Genomic DNA, 21,120 nt, shown 5'->3' with positions numbered 1-21,120 from the left:
TTGATTGCATGTTGTGTATGCCAACACAAGATCACACTGTGCATATCGGACTATATTTCCAAAGCAGTGGATCCTCTTAAACTTCTTTGACATCTGATATCTTTTGCACATCTACAGTGGGATATTGCATATATTTCCTGATGTACCCAGGACACTCTATAATGCGGCGATGTTGTTTACTGATGCTCCCAGAGGAGAAAGAGGAGAAGGCTTGTTCCCACAGTCTACATGGTGCCAGTGCAATGCTTGGAGAGATAAAGAGATCCGAGAGATTGCTGATTACAGTTCCTCATCTGGTCCATGATTATTAATTAGCTCATGTATAATGACAGCTTTCAGATGCCTTTCAGGTTTCCTCTTAGTGATTCAATTCAAAAACCATTAGGTGATCATTTTATCTGCTTCTTGTATCACAATCACCACCCACATTTAAAATGATGAAAGCAAGTCAATATTCTCCAGGGGGTTTCGGTGTATATTCTCTTTCGCTCGCTCACCCACAGGATTGCTTGATATTGAGCGCTGGGAATGAGCATGTTTGGTTTGGTAGCTGGCCTTGGTGCTGAAATGTCATCGGCAGAGATCACATGCGAGTGGTGTCAGCTGACTCCTCCTATAAGGGTTCATTTGAACTTTGAGTTACTGGTGAAATGGAAGACAGAGGATAGGAGGTGGCAGGCTATGCAACGCCACATAATGGACAGGGAGCGTTTAAATCTCCTACAAATGGAAGTGAGTTGAGTGATGGCTGTCAATCAACTCTATGGGCTCTTCCTTGACTTTGTTCAGAAAACATCATATTGTGCTACTGTATACTGCTGTGTGAGCAATCGGATCACCATTATGAAGGAAGACTGCACTTGAAAATCAGCTTACCTATGCACATTATATTATACAGCATGTAAATTAACAAAATTGATGGCAAAATGTATCATTGAAAATATAGTAAAGCATCATTTCCCATCTTGGTGAATATCTCATAATTGTTATCATAATTGTTCAATAATCATAATTGTCATAATTGTTGTATAAACCCGGCTTCACATGCTGTTTTAAACAGTTTGTTGTTATGGAGTGCTCTTCTGAGTGGCAAATGGCAACAGCAGTAGCTATTAAAAACAGCAATTTAAGTTTCTGTTGACCTGGATAGAACATCTAAAATAGTATTTTCCTGCCAACTGCAAGCAACGAGTGAAATACAATTTATGTAACAAAATGAACACAACAGAAAACCTTGGTGAAAGAAGTTGCAAAAATCTGACATATTATGCCTTGGAAGCAAAACTGGATTATATATTCGAGAATAGCTCTATGGTAGAATACCAATTATCTTTCTAAAACTGAGGAGAATAAAGGAGGATGCAAATCCACAAGGACCCAAACTTGTTAATTAGCATTCTCCCCCAGAACAGAGGACGGCGGTGCCGGTGCGCACACGCGGCAGACATTTGGAGCTGTGTGGTGTGCTGCCACCTTTTAACGCAAAGTATCATCAAACACCAGAGGAGCTTTAAAAGGGTTTCAAAGTGCAAAATCGTAGATCCCAGTCTAATTCATTATGCATAAAAGGCGACCGTGTGACTGGTAATCCACGGGAAACCACTGCGCATTCTTCACTATAGTGGCATTAGCCTCACCCTCCTGACACCATCGTGTTGCAGAATGCAGCCCGGTCTGTGCTGAGCTTATTAGCCGGACGGCTTTGACCTGGAAAGCTATAATATCAAGCAAAGCTCTGACAACCATAGATTTCCCCCAGAACTCTTGTCACATCCATTTGTCATCTCTGACATGATTGCTGTTACCAACACACAAAAAAAGAAAAAAGAAAAAAAATGGAACTGCCAATAATTCAGTCGCCACATATATGAGGGGTTGCTTGAATAACCACAATTCCATGAACATTGAAAGGGGGTTAAGAGGTGTTCTTGGACTACATGGTTATATTCTGAGACTTGTCAAGAGGAGAAAATATCAATTTGGTCCTTCTTGGCTCTGTGACATAGCTGTCAACATGATGAAACATTGCATCGTTCATGGCTTCCTTATAATCCCACACTGATGGAAGGACATCCCATTGCAGTGGCTATGTCCCTTGGTGACAAACAAATAGCACATACTTGTACAGTATAAGATATCCAGACAGTATTTTAAACTCCTGCTGCATGAACATACTGTGTGTGTGTGTGTATGTGTGTGTACATACTGTATATGTATGTCTGTATGTACTGTATGTGTGTCTATACAGTATGTACTGTATATGTATGTATGCATGTATGCATGTGCATGAATTGAACTGAGATACAATGGCAATACAGTACATATCAGGGAATCTAATTAAGAATGGCTCATATTTATGAAAGGATGACCTTTATAATAATGGAAAAAAACATCTTTTGAATGGTGTTTACTCATAGTGAACTGACAAGGGGGGTTGAGAGGGGTGAAGGCACAAGAGGGTGCTGAGCATGGCATTGAGGTAAAAGTGGAATTGTTTGGTGATACAAAGAAACGCTGTAAACACAAGAGTGCTGCACTGCCGCACAACACGGTCAGATGCTGGACAGAGCAAGTGTGCGGCTGGATAACTCACACAGAGAGAGCCACAGGGACTGGTTGGCCAGACATGCCGTGGTGTTTGTGTACACATGTGATGGTGGGGTGCTAGTAGTTGGACACCTCATTCCATGTCTGTACTGTATGATAGCGCGATTGTGGTCCGATTGCGGTAAGTCTATAAAAACATTATAGGGTAATAGGGGCAGCCATGTCACAGCTGGTGAATTACCCGACAGAGCTGTACAGTTCTGTCCATAGTGTGGGGCAGGATGGGACAGATTATTAAATCCAGGGGATGACCATAGCCTTCCGGTGTGCCACCTCCAGGCATTAATGCAATGTTCACAAACGTATATGTGAGAAACAAATCATTAGAGAAGATTTTTAAGAGATTGTGCACTCTATTTTGGAAGTTGAAATTCTGCAAAAAAATAATAATAAAAAAATGTTTTAAAAAAATCAGGGAGCCTCCCTGGGGTCATAGTTTTCTGAGGGAGAGGTTTTCAATGCATTTGGTTGTTGTTGGACAGAGCGTACCCACAATCTGGCTAGCAAACTTGCAACGGGTTGCAATTCTCTGATACAGATGTTGTTACACTACAGTAAACAACAGAGGCAGCGTACAAGTGGTGTTTTGAGGAGCCGTAAATTAGACCAAGCAGTAAAACAGCGAACTAGCTCAACAAACACACACGCAAATGCTATTATTCTGAACATGTTCTCTCTCTGTGATGCACACAGAGGAAAGACAGAATCTGACTGTGAGATCAGATCATGCCTCTTTAGCTCTGCTGAAGGCATTGCTCAGTGTCTCACCGCCCATAGACAGCCGGCTCCCTTTCTCAACACTGTGCAATGTGCAATTAAAACAGAAATGTAAAACATACTGCAAACCATTGTACCAGAGTTACAATTCTGCTCTGATGACAGCAAAAAGCTTCACATGGAGGCCGATTGACCAACACTGGATTATTCCTGAAGCTTATCTGTTATTATTTGTATTGAACTGTCATGGTAGTAATCCAACATAGGTCACCTTGGGATCTATATACAGGTATGTGTTCATTTAGCTTCAAAACCCACTAGATACTCTCTTCCTGGCTTGAAGTATCGATTTGTAGGTAGAAACTTATAGAAGCCTGACAAAAAAAAATGCTAATTTAAAAGAAAAGTGGTCAGCCTGACATACTGTAGAGGGTTTTGCATCCGAACTCTTCATGTGCAGATCTATCTCATCCAGTCTGTTGTAAAACTCTCATTGTTTCATGGAGTTTAATAGCGCCATGCTAACATGTCGTTAACATTATGAGAGAGGCATTTAATCTGCTGAGTATTTGTTCAGGATTTCTTTCTATCTGCAGCAGGTCCTGCTTTTAAAGGAGATTTTATTTGTTGTTTCTAGGATCTCACTCCAAAGCAGTCCGACTGTATAACCCCCCCTCCGTGTCCAGTAATCATTGAAACTTCCAGGTCCTCTCCAGAAAGCAATACCATCCACCATGCTCTCCCAGGAGATCCCCACCTAGCAGCCTCTAAACTTACCCCAGAAGCCAATTTCATATTTCAGTAACAGCTTGTGGATCTCCAGGGACTTCTGTGCAAGGCGGGGGATCTAATATCCTCAGATTATTTTGGGAGAACATTTACTGAACACCCGGAGAAAACCCACTGCCTCCAATGGCTAATGATTGTTTCTTGCATCAGGTAGAATAAACAAAGAACAGTGATCCTTCATCTGAGGAGTCGTGGTTTGTGCTTGTGGAATACTGCCAAAAGATCAACAACATTAAAGCATTCACAGACCTGAGTGAGACGGGACTAAACAAGGAGCACAATGTATTCCACTCTCTGGTTTAGTCTGTAATATTGAAGGGGAAAAAAACACCATTCAGTAACATTTTGCATTTTATGTGGACACTTCGGACAAAAAAAATGTTTGTTTACCTCAGCACTGTGTTCTATCGCTACTGACAACACATTGTAAACACAGGGTAAAAAAGAGCCTCAGATAGCCCACTTGACATGCAGCTCAGGGACAGTATTGAAAGTTTACATTTGTGGACATGCAGCCATGTTTGTTCATTCACAAGACGCGACAAGTTATTTTTTGTGCCACTGCACACGGATGCGCCGGCCTGGACACAGCGACCCCCACCTGATTGGTACAGGATCAGGTCACTGCACATGGACTGGAGTGCCGTGCTCCCCGTAATGTGGTTAGCTTGCACAGCCGCATTACAGTCACAGGCTATTTCATGAAGAAAACTCTTCATCTGACATTTAAAAGAGCAAAATAAAGCAGTATGGCAAAGCGCCGTTACAGTTTTATTTGTAAAAGAATTAGGCCTATAGGCCTACGTTTACATTTAAAGCCTACATCAGTCATACAGTATGGGCTCAAAAAACTGTGCCGATACGTAATACAGTATGTCTGATTTGATCAAATTAATAGAACGTGTGCAAACGTTAATCTACATAGGATTTGCTTAACGACATTAGGTGGCAAAAATGATTGAAATGTGACCATTCAAGATCTAATTATTCTAAACCACAATCCTCTTCTACAAGAATGAACGTACAAGAGTGTTGCTTTGGCATACTGAACAGTAGAACACTCTTATCTTCTAGTGTTGCTAAGGGTACAGTCTTGAGTTGAGTTCCAGAAAATTATATTAAATTGGATTGCTATATTGCTGAACTAAAATAGATATTACTGTATATCTAACATATTACTGTACATACAGTACACCCATGATGATAGATAACAATGTCTTTCTTTCTTCTTTCTTCTTTCTTTCTTTCTTTCTTTCTTTCTTTCACAAGCCACCAATCAGTTACAGTGTATGAAGCTGTACTAAATCAGAGGATGGAGACTGTAATTGCCTTGTATTGGTATGAAAGTACAAAAATATCTATTTAAATCTAATAATCCAATTCCAGTATCTTAAAAGGAATGTTAGTGCTCTCGGGAGACATGGTGTGTCAGCATCTATTAAGAGTGTGTTCACAGCAGGCGGCCGCAGCAGGAGGATTCTGATGTAATGAACGACGGTTCCCACAGATTTCATTACTCTCCGCACCTGACACCATCAGATGTCAGCTGGTTGAGAGACACATCTTCTCCCATGTATAGGCACCACCACCCCCCACTGGTCTGTATAAAAGTTTAGATTACTGCATTCCCTTGCAATTATCACTCGTTTCAGAGGCTGTGAAACAGTGCTGAGATAATAATAATAATAAAAAAATAAAAATAAAGAAATAACTCAAATAAACACAGACACACATAATGTTCTGAACTTGCCGGAGTCGAGTGGCGCGTCCCCATGGCACCTCTGTTCCGCATGCATGAGCAGCGCTGGAAGGAAATGACATCTGTGGCTCTCGCTCGCTGCATGTCTCCTTCCTCCAGAGTGGCCCGGCGCCGTGCACTTAGAGAGCGCCTGGGACAAGGGGGAGAGAGGAGAGCGCCAGGACGAGGCCAGGGGTAGGACGAGGGCAGGGGTAGGTAGGGAGAGGACGAGGGCAGGGGTAGGACGAGGGCAGGGGTAGGTAGGGAGAGGACGAGGGCAGGGGTAGGTAGGGAGAGCGGGGAGAGGACGAGGGCAGGGGTAGGACGAGGGCAGGGGTAGGTAGGGAGAGGACGAGGGCAGGGGTAGGTAGGGAGAGCGGGGAGAGGACGAGGGCAGGGGTAGGTAGGGAGAGGACGAGGGCAGGGGTAGGTAGGGAGAGCGGGGAGAGGACGAGGGCAGGGGTAGGTAGGGAGAGCGGGGAGAGGACGAGGGCAGGGGTAGGTAGGAAGGGGACGAGAGCAGGGGTAGGTAGGGAGAGTGGGGAGAGGATAAGGGCAGGGGTAGGTAGGGGGAGCGGGGAGAGGATAAGGGTAGGGGTAGGTAGGGAGAGCGGGGAGAGGACGAGGGCAGGGGTAGGACGAGGGCAGGGGTAGGTAGGGAGGGGACGAGGGCAGGGGTAGGTAGGGAGAGCGGGGAGAGGACGAGGGCAGGGGTAGGACGAGGGCAGGGGTAGGTAGGAAGGGGACGAGAGCAGGGGTAAGTAGGGAGGGGATGAGGGCAGGGGTAGGTAGGGATGGGACGAGGGCAGGGGTAGGTAGGGAGAGCGGGGAGAGGACGAGGGCAGGGGTAGGACGAGGGCAGGGGTAGGTAGGGAGGGGACGAGGGCAGGGGTTGGTAGGGAGAGCTGGGAGAGGATGAGGGCAGGGGTAGGTAGGGAGGGAGACCGGGGAGAGGATGAGGGCGTAGGTAGGGAGGGGACGAGGGCAGGGGTAGGTTAGGTGGGGATAAGGGCAGGGGTAGGAAGGGAGAGCGGGGAGAGGACGAGGGTAGCGACAGGCAGAGCGGGGAGCAGGAGATAATGCATAGCAGCCACTTCATCTGCACTGTAAGCTTGTAGGGATCCATTCACAACACTCTTAAAACGAACGTGTCGTTCCTATCTGCCACAGAAATGCATTAAAAAACAATGCAAGTTGTGTTGTTGTCAATGCAAATTGCGTTACTTATTTTTAGCACATATTGTGTAACACATAAAAAAAGAAACAGCACAAACTGTGTTGTCCCTATCTGGACACAGAGAACAAGTTCAAGACAGTTACTTCTGCTCAGGTTCAGCTCAGTTGAATAGCAGTGGAGAGGTAGAAAGGTGTGGGTGTCATATTAGTGTCATATTTAAATAGAAGCACTGTGGTGAAAAGATAAAGTAATGACAGGTTGGTAATGGTGTAACTTCCACAGAGAAGAGGTCTAGACAGAATTTTACATCATTCCAAGATTTCTAGAATAACATGAACTAGAGATAGTGGCATTTATTCACAATGGAAATACTCTGATCCATCAGGTAATGCCTCAATTTGATCACTGGCCTGGAGTATAATTATATACATAATTATAAACACATTCATGAGTGAGACTACACCAGATGTACCAGACTTTGTGTTGTGACTAAAATGTGAGTTATAGAGAACTTAACTGTTAGACTTGCTTATCAAAAACGAGTCTTTGGTATTAACTGTGACAGAGGCTGTGATAGAAAATGAAAGAGCTTGCATTTTGAGGCTCTTTTCCTGCCACTCACTTTGTCAGTCTGTTAGAGTGTGACAGCCTCGGCACCTGGGCACTGCGGAGACTCCAGCCAGTGCGGTCAATAAATGTGACAGGCCCTCTGATTAAAGCTCCTTTGCCAGTCATTTCACATCAGTAAATCTGATGCACTTGGAGGCAAAAGATGCGCATCGATGTAAATATTCCTCCTAAAGGAGGACAAAATGACTCTATCATTTTTGGTCTGCTCTTCTTCGTGCTGACTTCCAAGCAGACCATACATTAAACTATGAGATGGCATTATAGCCATGGAGCGCAGTCAAGTTTTCCCTCGTCACCATGCCGATATGGTTCTTCTCTCCTGCCAGGATTCCACATGTTGCGTAAGCCTATCCACCGTGCGTTTGTCTGTGCTCTGCTCTGTGCGGTGGGACTGAGGAGAGGAGAGGAGAGGAGAGGAGAGGAGAGGAGGGGAAAGGAGAGAAGATGAGAGGAGAGGTGGAGGAGAGGAGAGGAGGAGAGAGGAGAAGAGACTAATTTATTTTTCCCTGACACCTCCAGCTCCTCATCTCAGGCCTCCGAGTGATGATCCCTCTCTGCCATCGCATGCTTAATTGTTCAGAGCGTCAAACCCCATTTTGACCTCATTTGTAAGTCTTTATGAAAGAAAGACTGGTAATAAGCTAGACTGAAACAGGCCTCTATTCATATCTTAGTTTCACTCTTTGTCTGGCCAGAAGAGGGTTTTATTTTGATGTTTTTTCTCTGTTTTGTTTTGTTTTGTTTTGTTGTGTTGTGTTTTCGCACATTGCCAGCATCACCATCCTAAGTTTCAATAAAGCTACAGTCAAGGTCAAACAGATATTTCTACTCTGCCATTTAGCTCTTGTCTCTGTTTACTGTTCTCAATAAGAATGTCAAATATTCCATTACCCTCAGGTGTCAGGTCACCAACAACTGCAGTTCACTCTTGCTGAAGGTATATGAATACAATTTCATACACAGGATAGAGAACTTAAATCACTTAAAAATGCCATTATTTGTGTGTTTATATAAAAGAGCACCATTTTCAAGAGCCAGAAATAGGCAGAAATAGAAAAAAGACAGAAACAAGACAACAACAAATGTGTTTCTAAATGCCTCAAAGTGTTTAAATGTGTCAATGTATTGTGACACATTGTACATATTGTGTCTCTCAGCTGGCATCTTACTACATGATCCCATCAGTTGGGCTTCATGACTTGACTCACCCATCTGTTCTGAAGTCATCTGTCAGTCTTCTTTGACTGCAGTAATGGAGATTGTGGCTTCTGACACTCACTGGGAACCTGAGTCCTGATAGATTAGATCACACATATTATGGTATGCATTCTGCCGCTGCTCATAACTGGCCATAAGCCACAGTGGTATTGATTATTTCAGTAATTGTGTCCTATCCCCGCCTGTATCCCGCGGCAACCCAGCATCAGCTGTGACTGTGAATGAAAGTTGTTGTTTACCAAAGCCAGTGACATATGACTCTGGCTGAGCGGTGTGACTGGAGTTTGAAATCCTATCATAATTGTTACACATGGCTGAGTTTGTACAGCCAGAACAGCGGGATCACAAGGCAAGATACTGCCAAGAGCACAGGACAAACACTTCAACTGCTTGAGATGCATTACTATAGAGGTTTCCTTTACCTCTCTATTTCTCATTACACACACACACACACACACACACACACACACACACACACACACACACACACACACACACACACACACACACACAGACACACACACACACACACACACACACACACACACACACACACACATACCTGGCCCAACCCTGATTATTATAATTTCTTAATTTTCATAATGTCCTTACTCATACATGATTTCAGCTCTGGGTCATTCCAGGGATTAAGACGGAATTCATTTTAAATCTGGATTTTATGAAATGGCTTGTATCCCTGATGACTTTTAGTGAGGTTAGCTGGTAGAGTCAGTGTACAAGTAGAACACACAGGCACACACACACACACACACACACACACACACACACACACACACTAAAACAAATACACACAATTGCAATATGTATTCATAAACTGTCCCTCTGAGCAGTGTGTATTCGGAGAGAATCTATATGACAAACCAAAGACTTATTACTCAAACAACTCAGAGGATTTGTGCTGCGAGTTGTTTTCTGTGGAGAAGAGAATCAGAGAGAAATGAGTGTGCAACTGTTTGTGACGACCCATCGTGAAGAGAATCCTTAATATGCGCACTGCCATGCGAGTGCCAGTCGTAATTGTTTGTGTGTCCATGTGTGTTTCTAAATGTGTGTATATGTGTGTGTGTGTGTGTGTGTGTGTGTGTGTGTGTTTGTAGGAGTATGAGAGAGACAGAAAGAGGAAGTGTGTATGAGAGAAAGAAAGAAAGAAAGAGAGAGAGAGAGAGCATGAGTGTGTGTGTGTTGGTTGAGCTGACACACACTGGCTGGCAGAAGCTCGGCTGCCCGTGTGGGAAGTGACCAGGTGTTTGGCCCAACCCTCGCAGCGTAGGGGACCGCGTAGGGGCCCGCTGGACCCGGGGTGGAACATATTGTCCATCCGCCACTGGTGGCTCACGCAGCACTTTAAGCAGTCTGCCCACAACTGCTCTCGGTCCCCAGCGGAGACAGACAACTACCCATGAGCCTCTACTATCTTACGGCCTCCTTCTCACACTGACCCCCCCCCCCCCCCCCCGTTTATGTAGTCGCCTCTCGCCTCTGCCTCTGCCTCTGCCTCTGCCTCGCTCGCCAAGCTGTTCGGCTCCAGCCGCGGGCGGGCAGGCAGGCGGGCAGACAGGTCGTTTCCACAGACGTACTGTATGAGAGATCTGCATTCATTTGCTGGCACTGGAACAAGTCGCTCCCTCCATCTATAAAGAGCTCATGGCCCCTGCAGACTTCTGACCTGCCGGAAGGTCAGTCACAGACACACGACACACTCCAGTGACCAGGTAGCTGCTTTCAAGAGCTGCTGCTCAGAAACACCTGCTTCGTCTGCCTTCAAGCACTTCTTTTGTACTGTGGTAGCGTGAAGGATGGAGTTGGCACGCACCGTACGTCAAACAGCTGAACTTTTTCATCTGTTGTCTTGTCATCTCAAGCGTTCATCCTTGTGGTGTCTCTGATTACACTGCCTTTTCGTGTGTGTATTATTTGTATTCAGCCGATTTAGTATCTGCATTATTTTTAGAACAGGAAATCCAATCATGCCGGGCGTCCCATACACTGATTTACCATAATGTTGAGATGAAGCTTTTTCAGACAACATGCCAAGAATTGATTTCCCCAGAGGTCAGTAGGTAAACCTAAGCAGATGATTCAAACACTGATTGGTAGACTGTAAGAGCTTATTTACATTCGTGTTTACAATAGCCCACACACTGAGGACACTGCTGTGAAACCAGTGAATAAAATGTCCAGGGACTACGTGTCAGTACATGCCCCCAATAGTGTTTACTATCAAACATAAACACACTGTTAAATGATCTATAGGGCTATTTCCATCCGTATTGAATGTATATATCAAGCCAGTCACCTACCCAACCATGACTGAAGCAATAATGCACTCTTAGAAAGGGGTCCATCAAAGGAACCCTAAGGGTTCTTTAAAGCCTGCATACAGTAGCACCCCAACAACCCTTTGTTTTAAGAGTGTGGCATTAAGCAGAAAGGTTAATGGCAAACCACAAAACAAAACAATGACACTAAGCAACTGAATCTCATTATTCTAAAATGACAGCTCCCAAAGACAAACAAACCAACAAACCCACCGAAATTTGAGTTACACTACATGATACCTACCCTGAGCATTTTACTTAAAAGTGACGGTTGCTAATTGTGGTAACAAGGGTCAAGAAAGGCAAAAGTTTCAAAAACAAAATACATTTTCTCTCCATCAGTGAGATTGTATGTATGAGCAGAGAAGACATTGACCTACCAGCGATGAAGCCGGCTGCCGGGAATCAATTAGGATTATTTGTGCGCACCACTGTAAGAATCACTGATCAAGCTGCATGTCAGAGAGGTTTTTTAAAAGGCTGCAAACAAGCCATAATACCCGAGATTAAAGGCCCTGAATAATTCAACAGGCTCACAGTGTCACTGATGCTGCAAGGAAAGGATAGGCCTGTTACCTAAATAGTGATTTGCCATTCCATAAATATGTATTTCAGCAAGACATAAAGAGTGGCATTATGAGAGATTTAACACAGGGATCTGAAAGGCCTGGAAGAAGTCCAACAGGGCCCTGAGTTCTGCCTTAAATCTGACTCTTGTATTCCGTTTAGGAGTGGGAAGGCCGTGTGACGAGGTTGCTGTGTTCTCCACCTGACTCTGTAGATCAATATCTCATAGTCGTTAGTGGTGTTTCAAAGAGAAACTCAAATTGGGTTCTTAGCGCCAACTTATCACTGGCGCAGGAGCCAAAAACATTATTTAATTTGTATGTTAATGTATGAATTCTATTTGAATAATGTTGGAGAGATTGAGTGAGTTTGGCTTTCTAATGAAAGGGGGGAGCGAGAAAGTAATTGGTCCGCTGACAGCTAATGGAACTCATAGGGAATAGATAAACACGTTGGTCATGGAGAAGGAGGAGTGCATCCGTCATATAACTCACATGCGTATCCATTTCAGGAGGGTGCTAGCATAGTGACAATAATTCACTCCTATTTCCAGCCTCTCCATTTATCACAGAAAGGTGGTTTGTGAAAGCGAGCTAATCGACCCTAAAAGATGAACCGTCACATTGATGATATATGCAGAACAAAAGGAAGTAGGTAAAAATACAAATAAATCTTTGCTCATTTGAGAGTACAGATAGGTCGATGCGTGGAGAACTGATTTGAGAAGAAACGCTTAAGAAAAAGATTATTATTGTTTGAGAAGACTTTAATGAGTCATCTCCATGTGGTAATCCACCTTCAGTGATTGCTGCTCTGGAGATATAAAGGTGTCTCCTTTCTAACCTGAACTCGTCTGTGTAAATCGTATGCAAATCTCTGCAGCCTATACTGCCCTACAAAGCAAAAAAGGCAGTAACTACGCAGAGTGCAAACAGAAAAAAATTACCTTAAAGTTATTCTGTTGTCCAGCCTAAGTATTTGTCTCCATGTGGTAATCCACTTTCAGTGATTGCTGCTCTGGAGATATAAAAAAGTGGCTCATTTATAACCTGAACTCTTCTGTGTAAATCTATATACAAATCTCTGCAGCCTATACCACTTCCTATTAGCACACACTTAAAATCATATTTTAAACCTGAGTAACAAGTAACATTTAATCGAAGTTTGCGTGAGCTACTTGTTTGAATACAAATATATAAGTCGAATATATGGGCTTCCAAACTCCTGGCTGTGTACTGTACTGTACATGCTCAGTAGGCAAGTGGGGCCAAGTGGGAGGAGCCACACTTCCGTTAAGCAGCAGAATCTCCTTCACTGCGTCTACAAATAGACAGTGACATTGAGGAGCTGTGCTTCTTGATCCCCTCAATCAAGAGCAAAACCAAGGCCACAGCCATCGCTTCCACCATCTTGTCAAGTGAACTCATCCACCATTTATATAACCCCTATAAGAAGATATGAGCACAGTCTGCCCCAATGCCTCCGAATACCCCTCCATCTCTGATACCCCCCCCCCCCCCAAGATATTTCCTCGTTTTGCCAAGAGGAGCTCTGACGAAGTCTGCATTTACTTGACAGTCTGATCAAGAGTATCTTTTGAAACATCCAGAGTGTCTCACACTATCCCAGTCCCACGATTTTGGAGTGTTTCACAGAGAGCGGTGACAATTAACAACAGCGGCACGCACATTCAGTCATTGTCATGGACCTGTGTGCCGCTCAACTACAGAGCTAAGAAGTGCTGTCGTCACATTGACGACTTTTTTTCACCAGGTCTCTAATTGGCATGCTTACAATGAAAAGTTGAAATTTTTGTGTTTACTGAATTCTCTGGTTTAAAGGATACCCTTGACTCACCTGAAACTCATGCATACATTTATGAAATAAGACTTGCATGAATTAAAGGATTCTGCATTATGAATGTGCTGTGTATTTTGATATTTCGGAGACAATGCTACAATTCAAGGCCAAGCCTGCAATTCACTTTCAAATGTAAATCCTTAGTTCTTAGGGGCACTGGCTTCCAATGCATTTTGACAATTGTCTCAAAACATCACATGAATATTCAAACAGTAATAGCTTAAGGAGAGACTAAAAAAGTCACACGGGTGTGTATTGCACATCTGTGACTCTAAGTCTTTGGTAAATAACAATCAGTACATTAATAAATGTGGAGACATCATCCACAAACATGGTAATGGAAGATTAATATCACCTGGTTTTGTATTGGGGCGTGGAAAGACTCGGCAAAGAGTCCTTCTCATCAAGGTATGCTATAAGGGTAACCTGTAACCCCAAGAAGAGGTGGGTATGCCATTGAGATTATCACTGAGAGTCAATTCTGCCATCTAGTGGTTTTAAATTAATCTGCAACCCAAAGGGAGAACATTTAAACTCAGGAAATTCACAGGATTTAAACTTGAATGAATTTATTCTGAAATAAGAATAATTTCCTGTCTCTCTGACCAACTAGAAACACCGATAAGAAATGTGTCCCAGATCAATTTAGCTTTCATTTATTCAGCATAATAACATTTCCAGCTTGATTGAGCCTATTCAGTGAAAGTCTTTTTTGGTGAGGTCTAGGTCCTAGATTTAATTTTAAAAATCAGGTGTACTTCCTGAGAGATTTGTTCAGTCTCCTCATTTAAATGGCAATATCACTTTCCATTGTGATAAATATTCACACTTCATGATTCTGACCCTTTCCATTTGTGGAACTAACAGATGATCCTCACGGGGCAACCATGTTGTAAGATTTCACAACCACTTGTGGCTAGTGGTTTAGGATATAGGATGACTTCATACAGTCCCATTATCAAAGCTGATTCTCATCCATGAGCTTTTTGCAGATTTGAAGTCTTCACTTCAATTTTTACCTCCGCCAAGGAAGTTATGTTTTCATCGGGGTTTGTTTGTATGTATGTTTGTTTGTCTGTCTGTTTGTCTGTTTGTTAGCAAGATAACTGAAAAAAGTTATGGATGGATTTCGATTAAATTTTCAGGAGAGGTCTGAAATGAGCCAAGGAAGAACCCATTAAATTCTGGGAGTGATCCGTATCACCGTCTGGATGCAGGAGGCGGTTATGGTTTCGCTTGTAGCCTAAATAATGGTGGAAAACACATTAGCTAAAATATTCATAAGAGCTTTAACACTATTACTTTAGGGTATTTAGGGTGAGATTGTGATGCATTTCTAATTGTTTGGAGACAAAAACACATTAACAAGCTATACAAGCTGAGCAAAAAGCAGCTAAGACATTATAAACTAGTCTACCCAATCCCTTTTTGTTTGTTTGTTTGTTTGTTTGTTTTTATAATATAGGACATGGAGTGCTGCGGGTGGTCTACACCTTATAACAGCACCAGTAGTGCTTATATGAGATGCATTTACCTGAGCTACACAACCAAAGGCACAATAAGATACTACACGTGTGTGTGTGTGTGTGTGTGTGTGTGTGTGTGTGTGTGTGTGTGTGTGTGTGTGTGTGTGTGTGTGTGTGTGTGTGTGTGTATGTGTATGTGTATGTGTGTGTGTGTGTGTGTGTGTGTGTGTGTGTGTGCGTGTGTGTGTGTTTAGGCGTTTACACCTGTACCTTAAAGCAATGTGCATTGCCTTTTGTTTGATTTTATAGCTGAGAATGAGACCAACAATGTTGCACTTCACTATACAGCTACACTGTCTCCAACTCATCTACTTGAAGAAACATTTTGTATTAGACTAGGCTACATAGGGTAATTACTGCAATGTAATTAAATTAAATTAAATTGACTTGGCATATGCTATCCTAGGCTATTTTGCTTAAAACTTTACACCACCATGGTAGACTTTAGGAGCCAATATTCTGCTGAATTTGCTAAATTGACGACATCTGCCGTTGGAGGACAGCTTGTTGGCTATAAGATGCACCAGCAAGGTCACGTTCCCCACCTCGAGCATGCGGCCAACAAAGGAAGTACACTTGGCTTATGGCTTTAAGAATGCTGTTTGACAAGCTGAAAGTATTTTCTAATTTTCTGACTGCTACGACCTGCGATTAGTCTAATTTGTGTACATTGTAGGTACGCCGCCTTTCAGATTACCTTAATGGTGTCAAGAACACCTCTTATTTTTTCCCCTCAAAGGGATATGGCGCTTCGATTAGATTTCAGGCTATATCGACGATCATTTACGCTAATAGCCTATTCGTTATTAGCAACGAGACCTTTGTAGAGACAGTCCGTAGGCTACTTATGGTCTGGTTTGCGATGTTGTAGGCTAGTAGCCTTTTCATTTGATGCACCTGCCATCTTCACCGCGACTCTTCATCTTGAGGATATTTAGCGCCAGGCTAAAGAAGGATGGCTGTTCCACCCATCCCTCTGAATACTGTCAATGGTTGGGTCTCCTGTTTACGGGTGTGAAGCGAGACGTCTGTATCATTCCGATAAAATCCTCAATTCACTAATTGTGCGAATAACTTTCTAATAGCCGGTACGGTGGTCAGTGGTATAGGCAACAAAGGGCGATAAGCGGCGTTTATCTGTGAAGTGATCCACGCCTTATTATACCATCAACAAGACCATGTCCCCTCCAGCATCGGCTGCGACTGCAAGTGAGAGCAGTACCACCACTGTTTTCGAGGATGAGACGGAGTCCCCCAGAGAGGAGGTATTAGGCCACTGTTATAATATAAAACGTATTCTTCAGAATCAAGGATAACGCATGTTCTGTGAAACCAGACCACCCATTAGCCTATATATGCAGAGGTGTATGTGTTTGAGACAGAGAGAGAGAATGTTTTTTTGACAAACGATACAGACAGATAGTAGGCTACTGGTAACATATTGACGTAGCCTATGTGTATTGTGTTGCTTGTGTAGCTAACATAATGGCATTAAAGGCGAGAGAAAACAGGCTTACCAAATTACTGGGGAATTCGGATACCGACCATGCTGGACAGTAAAAGGCTGACAGACAGTATGACAGAAATGAATCTGTCATCCCAGTTGTTTATTAGCCTACTACACCATACAGTGTTGCACATGACCACACAGGTTGCATGAAGTAGCCTATAATTGCCATTTCCATGGTAATGTCACCAAACTATAGCACTTGAAGAATGTAGTGATTTTAATCAGATTTCTGTTGAATATCTCAGTCCACACAATTATCCAGTTGAGCTGAAGAAGTCAGTGTAAGCACAGAACCATTATGGGGAGATCGGTGGTGGATGTGTGTGAGAAAAGAAGGTGCATACTGTAGGTCCAAAGGCTGTGTTAATTTGCCTCACTCTAATAATCTGCCAAACCCCAGGCACCATCCACCCCTCCTCCATGTACAGAATAACTGTCATTGCAACAGGATGTTCCACGGTATGATTTAAACTGTTTTGTCCCCCCTGTCTGGCCTCACAGCAGAGGCCTCTGAAGCAGTCGCTGACCAAGTCACTGTGTCGGGAGGTGTTCTGGAAATGCCTGCTGCTCTCCATGCTCATGTACGGCTGCATCGGGGCCATGGTGTGGTGTCACGTCACCAAGGTGACCCGCCTCACCTTCGACAGTGCCTTCAAAGGGAAGTCCATGATGTACCACGACAGCCCGTGCTCTGACGGCTACATCTACATCCCGCTGGCCTTCCTGCTCATGCTCTACGTGGTCTACCTGGTGGAGTGCTGGCACTGCCACGCCCGCAACGAGATGCAATACAAGGTGGACGTGGAGGGCGTGTACGAGCGGATCCAGCGCATGCAGCAGGCCAAGCCGTGCATCTGGTGGAAGGCCATCAGCTACCACTACGTGCGTCGGACACGGCAGGTGACGCGCTACCGCAACGGCGACGCCTACACCACCACGCAGGTGTACCACGAGCGGGTCAACACGCACGTGGCCGAGGCCGAGTTCGACTACGGTCACTGCGGGGTGAAGGACATCTCCAAGCAGCTGGCGGGCCTGGAGAAGGCTGCGCTGACCAAGCTGCGTTTCACCAAATGCTTCAGCTTCGCCAACGTGGAGTCGGAGAACTCCTACCTGACCCAGCGGGCGCGCTTCTTCACCGACAACGAGGGCCTGGACGACTACATGGAGGCGCGCGAGGGCATGCACCTGAAGAACGTGGACTTCCGCGAGTTCGTCATCTCGTTCTCGGACCCGGACCACCACCCCTGGTACGTCTCCAACTACGTCTTCTGGGCCACGGCGTTCCTGACGCTGTCCTGGCCGCTGCGCGTGCTGGCGGAGTACCGCACCGCCTACGCGCACTACCGGGTGGAGAAGCTGTTCGGCGCCGACTACCTGCCCGTCACGCCGTGCGAGGACCGGCCGTACGGCCGCCGCATCCCGCGGGTCAACACCATCGACAGCACGGAGCTGGAGTGGCACATCCGCTCCAACCAGCAGCTGGTGCCCAGCTACTCGGAGGCCGGGCTGATGGACCTGGCCCAGCGCTCGGGCGGCTTCGGGCGGCAGAACTGCGAGCGGTGCCACCGCGCCATCAGCAGCTCGTCGGTGTTCTCGCGGAGCGCGCTCAGCATCTGCGGCGGCAACAACGGCGGCGGCAGCCCGCGGCTCCCGTTCAGCGGCAGCCGCTTCTCGCTGGGCCGCCTGTACGGCTCGCGGCGGAGCTGCCTGTGGCGCAGCGGCAGCGGGAGCCTGGACGAGCCCGAGAGCCCCAGCGAGAACACGCGCTGCCTGGCGGGGCCGCGCCCGCCGCGCCCGCCGCCCAACGAGGAGGACCCGCCGCCCTACCAGGACGCGCTCTACTTCCCCGTGCTGATCGTGCACTGCAGCGAGAGCTGCCCCAACCACCGCTCCTTCCACCGCAACGGTTCCTGCGTCGAGACGTCGCTCTGAAAAAGGAACCCGAGAAACCAGCCAGTCGCGACCAGGGAACGGGTGGAGGTGGAACGGAACTTTACACGCATACAAAATACACACTTCACCTCAGCGTCATGGAGTTTTCATCTCAATCTCCTGTCACTCAGGAACCAAATAGCTCGGTGTTGGGACGCTGTGCAGTGGTCTCCCCAGGACCACAGTGCGTTGGGACTGGATACACTGCTGACAGAAGCCCGAAATATCATATTCAACTTGTGTGTGTGTGCGGGGGAAAGTGTCTCTGTTTTGTACATAGCTCAGCAATTATGGCATTATTCTCACCGTCATAGCAATAAGGTGTACAGCACAGCCACTTGACCGTGTCTCAAACCGCCTACTTGTACACTTGACCGTGTCTCAAACCGCCTACTTGTACACTTCAAACTACTTAGTGTAAGTATATAGCGCAGATGTTGGGACAGTACTACTAACCATCGGAAATCTGGCACAATGCAAGTAAACGTTTGTATGTACAGTATGCGGTTTGACACACGGGCACTGTCATCACACAGAAGTAGAAACTGAGCTTTCAGAAGACCCTCGGTTCAGAGACGTGTCTGCTTGTCTACACAATCGCATTTTTGGGCTGGACTGAAAATACTCCTGGGTGCACAGGACTCAAGTTTTTCAAGTTTTTATCTTGAGTCTTTGTTTTAATGGACAGGTGGTAGTACCACAGACCACGTTGCACTTAAGTGTCCAATCTAACTGACTGTCGTATTTTATAAGACTTTGAGCAACTTTCCAAGATTTATTGTTATTCGTCATATTCCATGTAGACACTGGGAATGCTTGACGCTGTAATCATAAAATGTACATACCTGCGTCTTAGCAATGATATTGTATGTGGCATTCTTTATAATGCAGCATTACTGTAGATCAATCATTATTTGAGAAAAATGGGCATACACATATACATTGCCAATAACTGATACCAAATGAGTAAAAACAGCGTTTGGTTACAGTGGCATTGGGATGCCTGTGATGGCAAATATGTTTCGCAAATGTATTGTGTGTATTTTATAACGTGTTGTAAATTGGTTATACACTGTTGTTCATCGTAAGTTACTGTATGTAACCACCATATACCCTCTATATCTCTGAAGGTGAAAAAATGCAACTGGCTATGCAACGATCAACCTCTGCTTATATACTACAAGTGTACATATGATTTTAAAAAAGAAATGTCAGACTGTTGTAAGTTTTGTAAATGGCTGAAGCTAAACGTGTGTAACCCGAAAAGCATACGGATGTTTCATGACAAGAGGCATTGTCAAAGGATGTGCTAAAATGTGCAAGCTGAATGTAGACCGAATGGTATTGGTAATCTGACCAAATTGTAAAATCTATTGAGGAGCTGTGAATGATAGGTCCACTGGTTGTGGGCAGCCCAAAGACGTCGATCATCATCATCTGCCTGCGCAGCCTCAAAGGTGGTTGTTGAAAATATGACCTTTTTATTGTGTAAACCACTTTTATACTGCCTATACACAAGATCACAACTCAGCAAAAAAAAGGTTTCACCACCATCACACTGTTGCCTTTATGTAGCACAGACGGTACAAATGTTGCGAAGCATACATATATTGGTGCAGTATTGTGAATAATACTAGATCAGATAATAAAAAGGAAAAGCAATTATTGTCATGATAATGTTCCTTAATGGATTATGTCATTTAACATAAAAATAATAAAGCGATGTGAGTTCCTTAAAAGAAGAGTGCTTTGATTGAATATTGACTACTTGCACAGAGTGTTTGTCCATTTGATGGGTGATGCCTCCAACAAAACACTTTCAACAGATCCAATACGTCAAGGTGGAGAACTGCCATTAGCTGAATCTGACTTGCATTGCTTACTGTAGTCTTCATTAATCTTCTTGAGATTCCACATGCAAAGATAACCCTAGAAAACAATGTCTGCATTTGACTCCTGAGGCCTGAGATCGGTGGTGAATGCACTGCACAGTAGGTAGTGGGAAGCTATGTCAAGGTGGGGACTCTGAATTGAAATTGAATAAACCAATCACATGCAGTCACTGTTCAATTCTGATCCATCTATCAATCTGTTATTAATTAATTAATTGGCTTGACTGGCCACTTTCTGAATCTGATTTTGTTCTGTCTACAGTGCGCATGCACTGTTTACAGAATACGCCGTCCAAGACGCAACCTAGAAGTACAGTATATATCAGCCGCAGTGTGCTGTTGGACCAGTAGGTGGCAGAATGTCTCCATCTATGTGTGAACTATGGAGGAGGAGAGAGTAAAGAGAGTGTAAGGTAAAGTCACCATAAAAAGATCTGTATTTGTTACAGACAATATGGACAGCTTTTTCAACTCTGTAGCACATTGCATCCTTAAATGTTTGATAGTCTAAAGCAGTGTTTCTTAACTGGTGGGTCGGGACTGTTGAGACACCCAGAAGTGGAAACTCGAGAGGAAACAGAGCCAAAGCAATGGGAATGTAAATGTGGCGGGTAA

At 44.6% G+C, this 21,120-nt stretch overlaps 1 protein-coding gene across 1 annotated transcript; it reads left to right on the top strand.

Moving 5' to 3' along the window:
* The first annotated feature begins 15,730 nt into the window (after window positions 1-15,730).
* On the top strand, window positions 15,731-20,342 carry tmem151bb (transmembrane protein 151Bb). Its single transcript, XM_062523057.1, has 2 exons — window positions 15,731-16,433; window positions 17,180-20,342. Exons 1-2 carry the CDS (start codon window positions 16,347-16,349, stop codon window positions 18,611-18,613), a joined length of 1,521 nt encoding a protein of 506 aa, XP_062379041.1. The 5' UTR covers window positions 15,731-16,346; the 3' UTR covers window positions 18,614-20,342.
* Window positions 20,343-21,120: the final 778 nt, after the last annotated feature.

The sequence above is a fragment of the Sardina pilchardus genome, chromosome 20, assembly GCF_963854185.1.
Source record: "Sardina pilchardus chromosome 20, fSarPil1.1, whole genome shotgun sequence".
Classification (NCBI taxonomy): domain Eukaryota; kingdom Metazoa; phylum Chordata; class Actinopteri; order Clupeiformes; family Clupeidae; genus Sardina; species Sardina pilchardus.
This window is presented reverse-complemented; position numbering and strand designations above follow the sequence as displayed.

Excerpts from the sequence above, each read along its gene's own strand:
- tmem151bb (XM_062523057.1), top strand. The coding sequence starts at position 16,347 with ATGTCCCCTCCAGCATCGGCTGCGACTGCAAGTGAGAGCAGTACCACC. Across the intron at positions 16,434-17,179 it reads CGGAGTCCCCCAGAGAGGAG|CAGAGGCCTCTGAAGCAGTC; the intron begins GTATTAGGCCAC and ends CTGGCCTCACAG.